An 11,452-nucleotide genomic window follows, 5' to 3' on the forward strand; every position below is an offset into this window, starting at 1 on the left:
AAACCCAGGCTGGAGTTTTCATCAGCGTTTGTTCAGGAGTCGGAGGTAGTGAAGCACACAGAATTCACATCTCTGCAGATTAGATTAAGAGTCGATCTAATCAAATTCTGATCCACATAGCACTAATAACGCCCCTCTCCCCTCCCCATTTATACTCCCCCCCCTTCTCATTCCTACCCCTGCAGTTTTTCAGTTGTTATTCCTATGTTATCTTTTTCCCTTCGTCCCTTTTCTTGTGGCCGCATAAATAAAGTAGGGCAGCCCTGTCGTCTTTGGCTTCAGGGAGGCAGACGCTGTGTTCTGCTCTACATTCGCCTGCACTCCCTGGTGACTTGTTAACACCGGGGCTCTGGAAGCTCGCTAAAACCAGGACCAGGGACTTTGTGAAGAGTTGGAGAGAGACACTCTTGGAAGTTTTAGGAAAATGAGACATGACGCCCCAAGGCAGACTCACTTCTTTTGTTTGCAGCCTTTGCTGGAATGTCGTCTCTCTGAAACCAGGAGTTTAGAGTTGAGCAGCCCGACCCAAACACAGTGGGTCCCAGCAGCTGGTCCTGTGTTAGGTTGTGAAGTTTTTCTGTGTAAAGCTTTGGGCTTTGGTAGGTTGGATTATTCTCAAATGCAACTTAAAAAGAAGGGAAAAAATAGTTTTGGTCTCAGGTTTGACAGTAGCTACTAGGTGGGTATGGAGCTTCTCCTCCAAGTTTGAATGTGTTTTCGCCCAAAGTGTTTTCATTTCCAACAGCTAACGGTGTCCCTTGTTGTGAATTATGTAAGATGATTTTGGGAAATTAATGTTAGTCTCCTGTCCATAATAATCAGGTCAGCAAGTGCTAATGTCATGTAGGTTACACCTCATTTCACAAGGTCTCTGTCAACCAGACAGGTCAAAGCTTTTCACCTCCCTGAATGCCAGGCCTCGGCCTCCAAAGGTTAGACAAATGCCATGGCAGGGAAGTCTCCCTGCCAGTCAGAGCTCTCCCAGAGATAACGTCATCGTCTATTAGAGAAACACGCATGCCGGGTAAGTCCCCGGTAATCCTGGGGAAGGTTTATTACTGGAATCCTGGAGGACCTTTTCAAAGCAAACAGGATGAATGGAAGAGAGGGAAAAATGCTGAGGGAAGGCCGAGGCACTAGTTTAATGAGCTGCAGTGTGTGGGAGAGCTAGTCCATCAGTGGAGATAATGGTGCAGCATGAGAATGGAGAGGAAGGCGGCGTCTTCAGAGAGAAAAGAGCAGGATGAAACGAAGATATTTATGCAAAGGAAAAGATAGATAGATCACAAATTAGGGATTGCCTCAGCACTCTGGTACAACGGCTGTTAGTGTTAAATCTAGTTGTTTTCCCCTTGCTGAAGTTCTGCTAACAATATCATTACCATGTTTGATATCATCATTGGGGAGAATGCTTGATTTGAAGCAGAGGGGGCAAGAGACAGTGAAGCTATGTACGTTTCCACCTCTGTAAGGTGGTTAGATTTACAGCTGAGGAAACATTGCCCACACTCCTTTGCTCCTGCTCTTCTTTCTCACGTCTCTGTTCTCGATGTCCATATTGATTTCTGTGTGGGTTACTGAGACCCGCTCAGGCCCACATAGGTTCCCTCTAAAGGGCTGAATTTTCTCCCATTTTGGGCGGCTCAGTGTTGACCACCGGAGACAGATCTGATGGGTCAGGTTTGAGGTTGTACATCGGTGAGCTCTGACCCCCTGAATTCCTAGGAAACTTTTTTGATTAGAGTCAGGAGGATTTGGTCGCCTGAAGAGGAGATAATGAGGGGAAAGATCTTGGATGAAGTGAGACTGAGGTAAGAGAGATTAGGTGGGCACCTGGATGGAGAGCCAGGGAGGGATAATGGAAGAGATGCACAGAGAAATGAGATGGACTGATTGTCAGTCAGACAAAGCAGGTAGCTGTTTGAACTCAGAACTCCAAGGACCCTGAGCTTAATGCGTTTCAACTAGTTTGTGCTAAAATAATGGAAAAAACATGTACCGCTATAACACAGTATCAAATGACACATTAATTCTACTTCCTACTTATATTAATTCGACTGACTTTTTAGGTCTTATTCTTGTAAATTGAGTTAAACCTGGGACAAAAACAAGTTGTGAATACAGTGTAGCTTCACCTTTTTTTTTCTTTTTGGGTGGGAGGGGCATTTTTGCCTTCATTCGGACAGTGCAGTGAGAGCCCGCGTATCATCACCTTTAAGTTGATAGAGCAAATTTGTTAGCAAACAGTTGCTTATTTACACATCTAGTAAATGCAGAACAACATTAGCTTTCATTTTGAGTCATGTTTCTGGTCACCTGATGAATGTAAGTCCAGTATTCGCTCCCCTTCCAGGTCTGTTTCGGTCTCCACCGACCCCTTGGCTGAAATACCTGGCTCTAGTGCTGCTAAATGCTCCGGTATCTGTTGTTTAGTGCTGGGGAGGTGGAGTGCCGTGGGTTAATTGACAACAGTTGCCTTTTGCCGCCGGAAATGATGCTGATGAAACCGACAAGTGGATGAAAACAGTAGCAATGTGAGCCAGGCAAGGAGAAGAATAACTTGGAAGATGAAGCCATCCATGGTTGAGATAGAAACCAAGATGCAGAGACAGTTCGGCTGCAGCTGGTCGTGTCTCCTGGGGATCTTCCCTCATTCACATTGTGTTGTATCCCAAGTGGATTTATCATCATGGGAGGACACAGAGAAAACTAATGATGCATAAGGGGGAATAAAGCTAAATTCTTAGGGTTTCTTGGCATGTGTGTTGCTTATTTTAGAGGAAATGCACCAGCTTTAGTGTGTTGGGGAATATTCCATTCTCCGCCTCCTCATTGTAACCCAGATTTCCTCATCGCTGAGCTGCCAGCTTCAAAGGGAATGCCTCGTCTCTTCTCACAGTCTGTGAAATGAGCCAGCATCAAGCGTGCTCGCATGCGACTGTGAACGCGTCGCTGACTGAGCAGAGTCCTGTGAAGTGATTTTTCCCTGTGCCCCACCCCCCCCCACACACACACACCCCACCCCCTCCACCCCCCACTGCCGGCAATGTGATAATGTAACGCCTGAGTGGGCCGGATGACGTCACAGAAGAGGATTTGAAGCCGCCACATGGGGCTTGGGTTTTCCTGACAACCCGAGCCAAGTACAACCAAGTACAAAGCTCTGTCACAGATGGTTCTGTGGAAGTTACAGCAAGCTAAGTCACGACTCACAAAGGAAGCACATGGAGAGATGAAGAGTGGGAAAGGATCACAAGTGATGCACATGTTCGCTGTTGATCTTCAAGGCGAGAGAAGAGCTAAGCAGTGATGTCGTCCTCTTCAAAACTGTGTGAACGGAGCCGATTAGGATGAAAAAAATGCAGTGATAAAGAATGAAGTGAAAGTATAACCCATAGGCAGATGACCTAGAGATGGTTATCAATAACAGGAGGAGGAAGTGACTAACAGAGAAAAAGGGAGGAGGACAGGGAGGAAGTGAGGCACAGTGTGATGAGTTTCAAGAGAAGAGAAAAGGATGCTGTCTCTGCAGCATCCGTGGTAAAAGCATTCTTCTAAGAGACAGATGGAGTGTTTTTATTTCTGGAGTCCCTACTTGCACCTTTATTCTTTCTCCTCCACCGTACAACCCTTCCATTAACAGAAGAGCATGAGGTAAATGTGGATCTCCAGCTGCCGGCCATGGTCCAGTTAAGCCAAAAGGACTTTAAGGCCACAGTATGATTGAAAGTGTCATCTGATCACATCTAAAGGCAGAAGTGTTCATATCTGTTCCAAAAGGCTCCACGCCTGCCTTCAGACGGTAAAGACTCACTGAAAGATGGGAATGACCAGCGACATCGATTAAAGAAAAGAAAAGAAAAAGAAAGAGTCGAACATTAAATGTTTTATTTATTTAATTTGGAAACTTTATGCAAATACAGGTGAAGTTTAATCTGGAGCCTCTGCAGTGATTTGATGAAAAACTGACAAAGGAAAGTGATGCAGCAGTGGGACAGGAAGTTCAGGAGGATTATTACAATAATTTGTGGGATCCCTCTTTTGTGTGACCCCAGCCACACCAAGATTACAGCTTCACACAAAAAAGTGCTGCTTGGCACAAAGTCACACGAATTGCTGGACAATGTCATACGTCGCTTATTTACACAATTCTTGCTAACTACTCAGCCACTCGCCCGCTTCAGAGCGTTAACGCACAGAGGACAGCGAGACGTGATGAATCATACAAAGTGGGATAAAGGAAGGTATTCATGCTGTTGTACAGTACACGGAACAAGTGACAGAAGTAGAGAGAAGAATGAGAAAAGAATGCTTGAAAAAGACATTAAACACCTGCCTTCTGTCACCTCTGCACCTTTTTGCTGTGGAAGTTGGCTTCTTTGTTTCAGAAAGTTACAAAAATTGTTGGACACAGCCCTCTCACCCCCCCCTAATTTTTTAATATCAGAGAAATGTGTGTGTGTGGGGGGGGGGGGTTCAGACGCTGTTCAACAATCTGACAAGCACTTTCTTTGAAACACAGCGAGACCTTTAGGCTGCAGCCAGAGGCCTCTGCCAGGCATCACTGAGCCAGCAGGCCAAGTGTACGCTCGCTTGATTCCTGCTATGACTGCCAACACGTGAAGAGTCCCGCTGTCTTCAGCTTCTTCCCTCCTCGCTTTCTCACTCCAGTGCCGTTTGACTCATCTGAGCCAGAAGCTGCTGACAGGCTCAGTTCCAGGGTCAGTGTTTGCATCTCCCAGTGGTTGTCTTGTTGGGAAAGGATGCAAAATGCAAAACTACGCTTGCATCAGTATGAAGTCTGCGTCTATACACTGAAGGATGTGGAACTTCTCTCAAAAATATGCAACTTGATAAACTGACATGAAAAGTTGTTGCTTGTTGCCCCCGCAGTCTCTACAGGAGAGGAGGTTTTGTGTTCCCTCTCAGTCCTTTGTGGCATATTTATTAGCTGCGCAGTGGTGCAGGAAGCTGTTGGACTAATCTTTCATTTGACTTGCTACATGTGGCAGCGAGAGCCTCCTGAAACCTCCACCAGATTGTGTGTGTTGTGTATCAGGGGGATCAACACATGCTCGGTGTGTTTAACAGCTGTGTTGTGTGCAGTTTCACTTATAATTTGAATTAGCTGTGTGTAAAAACAGTAAATGAAAACTGCTGTTCATATATTGTGCACAAATTATTCTCAGTAATTTAATGTTTCATGCTCATGTGTCTGATATTTGGCACCTTTTGAAGCTTTTTTTAAGTTTTAATTGTGATAACAAGCCACCTTCTGTTTTGTTTTGCTTGAATGAGCTGACATCAGTGCAGATGTATGAGTCTGATAATAACACACAGCACTGGTTTAAAGCTTATGCAAGTTTTATGGAGTATACACGTGTGCATGCGTGTTTGTGTGTGTGCTCTGCGTTGTAACTGCCATCTGTCATCCCGTGATGTAGGTGCAGGTATGGTTGTGGACTGGGAGCAGGAGACGGGACTCCTCATGACGTCTGGAGATGTCAGAGTCATCAGGATCTGGGACACTGACAGGGAGATGAAGGTCCAGGTACTGTCTTCACTGCACCTGTCTGATTTTTGTTGCTCAGATACATTTTGTAAATATTTATCATCTGGCGAGAAATACAGCATTCAGGCCTTGCAGGTTTGTTACCCACCAGAGATCATTGTGTTCTGTTCACATCTTATTTTCTAAAAATAAGGGAATGGAGTTTAGAGACTTGCAAGTTTGAAGATAATGAACTGTTGGTAGGTGGTGACAAAATGTTCCCGTCTACCTTCTTTCTAGTTCTTAAATCCTTCTGGTCACTTTTCTTTCCTTAAGTTTGATGTATTTCTTTTTTGGTAATAAATATTCTATCATATTTTCAAAGGAGTCCACCTGTAAACTTTATTGACACCTACACTACTTCAGTGTCGACATCATAGACTGGACATAAAGATGGACGTAGCCTCCATGAAATCATAGATTTGTGACAGCTTTTGAAGCTGAGAGTGAGCTGCACCGCAATCGACATCTTGGTAGTGCCTGACCCCGCCTAACTCAGGGCTAATCCAAAAATGGGCACAGAGGAAGGGCGTGTGCTGAGCTGCTCACCCACCTGTCACTCAAAGAGACTCACCCTCAATTACACATGAGTTATATAAAAACCCCCCCCCCCCCCTCGTACAGGTGTCATGAAGGAGGAAATTAGCTAAAGAGACCAAACTGTTTTTTGTACCAGGCTGTAAACATGTTTATTTGTGCTAAAAGTTGGACATTTTAACATGAAATAATGTTGTTATAAGAGGTTACATTTTCTGAGTAGAGGCATATAATAAAGTTGCAACTCATTTTAACATGCTACTAAATTTTGAGCTGGACTAATGGCCTGTTTAGCTCCACGGGGAAGAAATGCTCAGATGTTTGATCGTGCTTTTTCACTGCAGCTTCAACATGATCTGAATTAACTTCACACAATACATAAATACATAACAGTGGAATTCTTGCCAACAAAGATATTCAATAGAAGTGTCAAAGATCATTTCAAACCTCCGTGTAAATTAACATTGGACTAAAAGTGGAGCAGGATCCTGAATATGTATATTTGGGGATAAAAGGTGATGTCACATTTCAGAGTAAAGTGAACTAGACAGACCATCATCTGTAGATGGTCATCGTATTCATCAAAAACAATGAAGATAACATGGTGGAGATACAAAAGAACAAATAAATAATGTTTGTGAGCTTCTGTTTATGAACTCTTGATGTTTCAGCGGAGTGTCTGCAGTGTGCTGTAAACTATGTTTTGGTTAACTAATGGAAATCTGTGGCGAAGCCAAGAGCCATTAGTGCAGTTTCTTCTTTTTCTTTTTTCTCAGTTTTTACACATCTAATGGTCCTTGGTGAGCTAATCATTGTCTTGATGGATGGACTTAATACAAGTACAAATGGCCCCGGCCTCGCCTGTGGCTGCATATTGATGCTCGGTCTAACTTCAAATGAGCTAACAGTCAACAGTGCTCATGATTGATGAGTCAGAGAAGGTTTAACGTGAAATTAGCGTAACGACTGTGTTACCTTGGTTGCTTGCTTTACAAGGATTTGTATGTGTGTGTGTGTGTGTGTGTGTGTGTGTGTGTGTGTGTCCACCAGGACATCCCGACAGGAGCAGACAGCTGTGTGACCAGTCTGTCCTGTGACTCCCAGCGTTCACTCATCGTTGCCGGCCTGGGTGACGGATCTGTACGTGTCTTCGACAGGAGGATGGGTCCTAATGAATGGTAACACACACACTGTCCTGCATGCAACCTCTGACCGTATCAGTATCTGATCGTAGAGGGGGTTAAATCTGATCTTTGTGATTTCATTTCCAAGCTCATTTTTTTCTAGTCTTTTCTACTGTATCACCATCATTGAAATACATTCAAGAACACACGCAGCAGTTTCTGTGGGCATTAACTCCTACAAAATCCTGCATTATTCACTTCTCTAATCTATATTTATTATATATAGCATGCTGTAAATCTTCCTTTGGGGTTGGCACCTCTTTTAATGGACCCTGGTGGCACTGCATCACCCCCCAGTTGGTTAAACATTATTTTAATTTCAGTCCCAAAGGGGGAAAACAAAGCAGTTAAACCATGAAGTGGCCCATAAATCTTTAAGTAAAGCTAATTTAATAGCTCCCTTCAGGCATGGAGTTACATCTTTCAGCCCTATGTTGCTCCCCCCAGGATTAGTCCAGGACTGGTAGACAGGCACATACAGGTCATGTTTACAATATGCTGAAGGAACTGTTCAAGGTTTAAATGTCAAACAGACACGGCAGATTATAAGATGCTTTTTTTTGTTACTTTAGCTTCTATGTTGAGCAAAAAAATTCAAATCTTCAATTATTTGTCAGGTGCACTTCCTGTCACACCTGTAGTCAGACTGTACAGTAACACTACAGGATGTGGGTAGTTCAGGTACAGCTTAGTTCTGCAGCGATGGTCACAGGGTTTTTATTCCAGCACTAAAGTCATCTCAGCCTCATCACGATGTTATTGCTTTTTTCAGTCATAATCACATGGTGCCACCCAGTGGTTACTCATCTATATTACATGTTACAACACAGGGAGACAGCTTTAGCATTTTACACTCTGCTGGGTCTTTTTGTCAATAACCTCCCTCTCACATATGGGAGGAAGACTCAACACATTCAGATAAATTCGGTCGCCACCAGACACTGTTACTGCTAGTTAAATATTATATTCATGTGTTGTTTTTTATGTTTGTTCTGAATATATTGTGGATTAATGTCAGTTCATACAGTGCTTGACTGGATTGTAACACAGACCAGAATTTGTTGTCAAGTAGCTGAAGTTGGACGTCAGTCTACATTTTACACTTTTGCATTATTTCACAATATTATACAAACATCTTTTTTATTTGGTGAAGCAAGACAAAGACAAGGAGAGTGTTATAACATAACATAGCATGACAGCATACACTGCTAGTGTTACAAAACAGCTGACAGCTCTTGTTATTGTTATAATATTTTGACTTATTGGGTTGGAGGGAGGGATGGAGGGAGAATATTATACAGATATGAGTGAACGTTAACGTTCTCCAACTGTAGTTGTTGATGTTCACAGTCTCGCAGTCTCTGTACTTCCACTGAAATGTGACCTGAACTGACATTTGTTGTGTGTTGTTGTTCGTCTCTGCAGTCGGGTGATGACCTACAGGGAGCACGGAGCCTGGGTGGTCAAAGCTCATCTACAGAAGGAGACAGATGGACATATTATCAGTGTCAGGTACGCTCTTTCTCTTTCTTCTGAGATGCATTCTGTAATCTTACTGTTTGTAAAGTTTGTACTGTTTGTTTGTTGGTTTTTTTGGGGTTTTTTTTTTTTGCCCTTACTGACTTTGATGCTTTCCACCAGTGTTAACGGAGACGTGCGATTCTTTGAACCGCGGACACCAGACTCCATCAATGTGCTGCAGACGGTGAAAGGGTTAACAGCGCTGGACATCCACCCACAGGCTAACCTGTTCGCCTGGTGAGTTTGTTTGTGTAGATGCAGGCCTCAAGAAAAGGATTGTCAACTTTTGTTAATATTAAGATCAAATCCTCCCACAGTATTCTTCCCCATGTGTCCTTCATAAGAGCAGAGATATTGATTTTCTGTGTTAACCTTTGAACTGACTTACGGAAGATGATTTATTTATCTGCATATGAGTCAGACAGGAAAATATATAGCTTGACAATACCCCTGACATCCACCCATGAGGTTAAAATTCACCACAAAAGAAATCCCATTCAGAACACACAGCATGTGATTTAATTTACACACTCTGCCACAACTCCCTCCTTTCTATCTCTGTCTCGGTTTTCTCCTGCAGTGGATCGATGAACCAGTTCATAGCGGTCTACAATGCAAACGGCGATGTGATCAGCAACATTAAGTACTATGACGGCTTCATGGGACAAAGGATCGGGGCCATCAGCTGTTTAGCCTTCCATCCTAACTGGGTAAACAAACACTGATCACTTTTTACTACAGAATTCATGCAGTTTTATATGTGGGCCTGTGGTTATCAAACATTTCTGAAAAACTCTAAATGTTATAGTTTAATAGTTGTAGTTTATTTCATAATAAGGCATGATATTTTAAAAATGTATCATGTTCTGTCTTAAGAATCTTAATATTACTAGTTAACTACAGTATATCTGTTCATATATCATGTTTGAAAGGTCAGTCTTAGAGAAAATTATAAACAGCTAGCATATATATTTAGCATGGATCCACTCGTCACTCTGCTAATGATCCAAGCTGTTGTAGCTGTATTTTGCTAGTTGCTAGCAAACGCAAATTACCAAGTAAGATTACACTAGTGCGTTTCTAAAGAGAATACTATAAATGTCTCGACCAATAGCTTTGATACTCTGAGAGGTTTGACAACTACAGACACAGCCGTAGAAAGACTGCACACTGTTTTTAAAGTTTGATATGAACAATGTACTGTACTTTATCCTGGCATTCCATGTAGCAAACACATTAGCTTCTCTGCCAGGAACTTGTCTTTTACTTTAGCCCACTGCCCCTGAAGTTAGCATTAGCTAACTCTAAATTGCTCCATTAGCGGGCTTTTAAGCTTTACCACATTTGTGAGGGAAACATAACATGGACTGTCCTCTAAATAGGATGCTCTCAACATACTGTGTTTGCTAGACTTTAGACTTCCCCCTCTGTCATGTTTTTTGTGCGTGAACACACACATCACATTTCATGTAATAAGCTGTGATTGTGTAACCTGTCTTCTCTCTCTGTCTCCCTCCAGCCACACTTGGCAGTAGGCAGCAACGACTACTACATGTCCATCTATTCAGCCGAGAAGAGACTCAGATAACACACCAGCATTCATCCCCCCCCCCCCCTCCCCACCACCAAAACCACCACATATGACTTCTGACCCTGAGCCTCAAGTTCTGGGATGTAAATGACTTTTTTGTTGTACATATGCAATTACCACCCTGAATGTTCTAGTGATGGCTGCTGACAAAAACTGCTACGAACGACTATATATATATATTATTATTATTATTATTCTCATTGTTTAATCATATTCTTATTATGAAGCTAATGATTGTAGACTTGGCTGTGCGGAGGAGTGTGTATATTTAAATAGCATATACAGAAGAGAGGTTCTTTTTCTAAAGAAGTGGTACCCACCGATCACCAGGGCTCCTCCTCGCCGCACAGTGAGCATCACTACCTGAACGAACTGTGACCCAGACCAGATACGGCGAGAGAGGGGTCTCCCAGAGGGCAACACACACAACACACACTGTTAAAACACACTCACTGGTGCAGGAAACATGGACTCGCCCTCCACTGGACCTTGGTGTGTTTATCAGTTCATTTTAATGGCCGACTCCCAGCCAAAGGACACAAGAGTTTTGCTACTTTGCTGCACCGTCGGTGAGACATTTGTAAGGACGCGCCCAGAGATGCTGGACTGTGCTCACTCTTGCCTGACACGTCGACCAGGCAGACATGATGAGTGTGTGTTTGTTCGTGTGTTAAAATGGATTATAGCACAGCTGTGCCCCACAGTGGGTCTTCATAGCCTTGGACTTGATGCCCAAAAAGATGCCTGCTCTCATGCTAGAACTCTCCTTCTTGCTTCCCTGACCCCAGCGTGCCAAACATAATCATATTTTCCACACAGCCTGTTGTTGTGGCTCAGAGGGGTGTTTTTGTTGGTTTATTTGTTTTTTAAATTATCGCCTGTAATAAGGGAAAACCTCCATTGCCTCTAGTATGAAGCATACCCTTATATCTAGCACAGTGAGAGGAGATCTAGATTGATAGAAACAAAGCACCCAGTCCTACAGGGAGTCTGCGGTACCTTCTTGCCTGCCCTGCAAAGCAATAAAACCTACCGTGATTCAGCCTCAAGCTCCTCCCAGACGTTGCC

The 11,452-nt window shown here is 43.3% G+C and overlaps 1 protein-coding gene across 1 annotated transcript in view; it reads left to right on the forward strand.

Annotated features, from left to right (window-relative positions):
• Nucleotides 1-10,381, forward strand: part of rptor (regulatory associated protein of MTOR complex 1) — a 184,107-nt gene extending 173,726 nt beyond the window's left edge. The window contains exons 30-35 of the mRNA XM_022739982.1: nucleotides 5,445-5,551; nucleotides 7,139-7,266; nucleotides 8,698-8,784; nucleotides 8,914-9,030; nucleotides 9,374-9,503; nucleotides 10,313-10,381. Of these exons, the coding sequence (XP_022595703.1) occupies nucleotides 5,445-5,551; nucleotides 7,139-7,266; nucleotides 8,698-8,784; nucleotides 8,914-9,030; nucleotides 9,374-9,503; nucleotides 10,313-10,381 (638 nt within the window). The remainder of the gene's footprint in view (nucleotides 1-5,444; nucleotides 5,552-7,138; nucleotides 7,267-8,697; nucleotides 8,785-8,913; nucleotides 9,031-9,373; nucleotides 9,504-10,312) is intronic.
• Nucleotides 10,382-11,452: the final 1,071 nt, after the last annotated feature.

The sequence above is a fragment of the Seriola dumerili genome, unplaced genomic scaffold (genome assembly GCF_002260705.1).
Source record: "Seriola dumerili isolate Sdu_G_001 unplaced genomic scaffold, Sdu_1.0 BDQW01000050.1, whole genome shotgun sequence".
Classification (NCBI taxonomy): domain Eukaryota; kingdom Metazoa; phylum Chordata; class Actinopteri; order Carangiformes; family Carangidae; genus Seriola; species Seriola dumerili.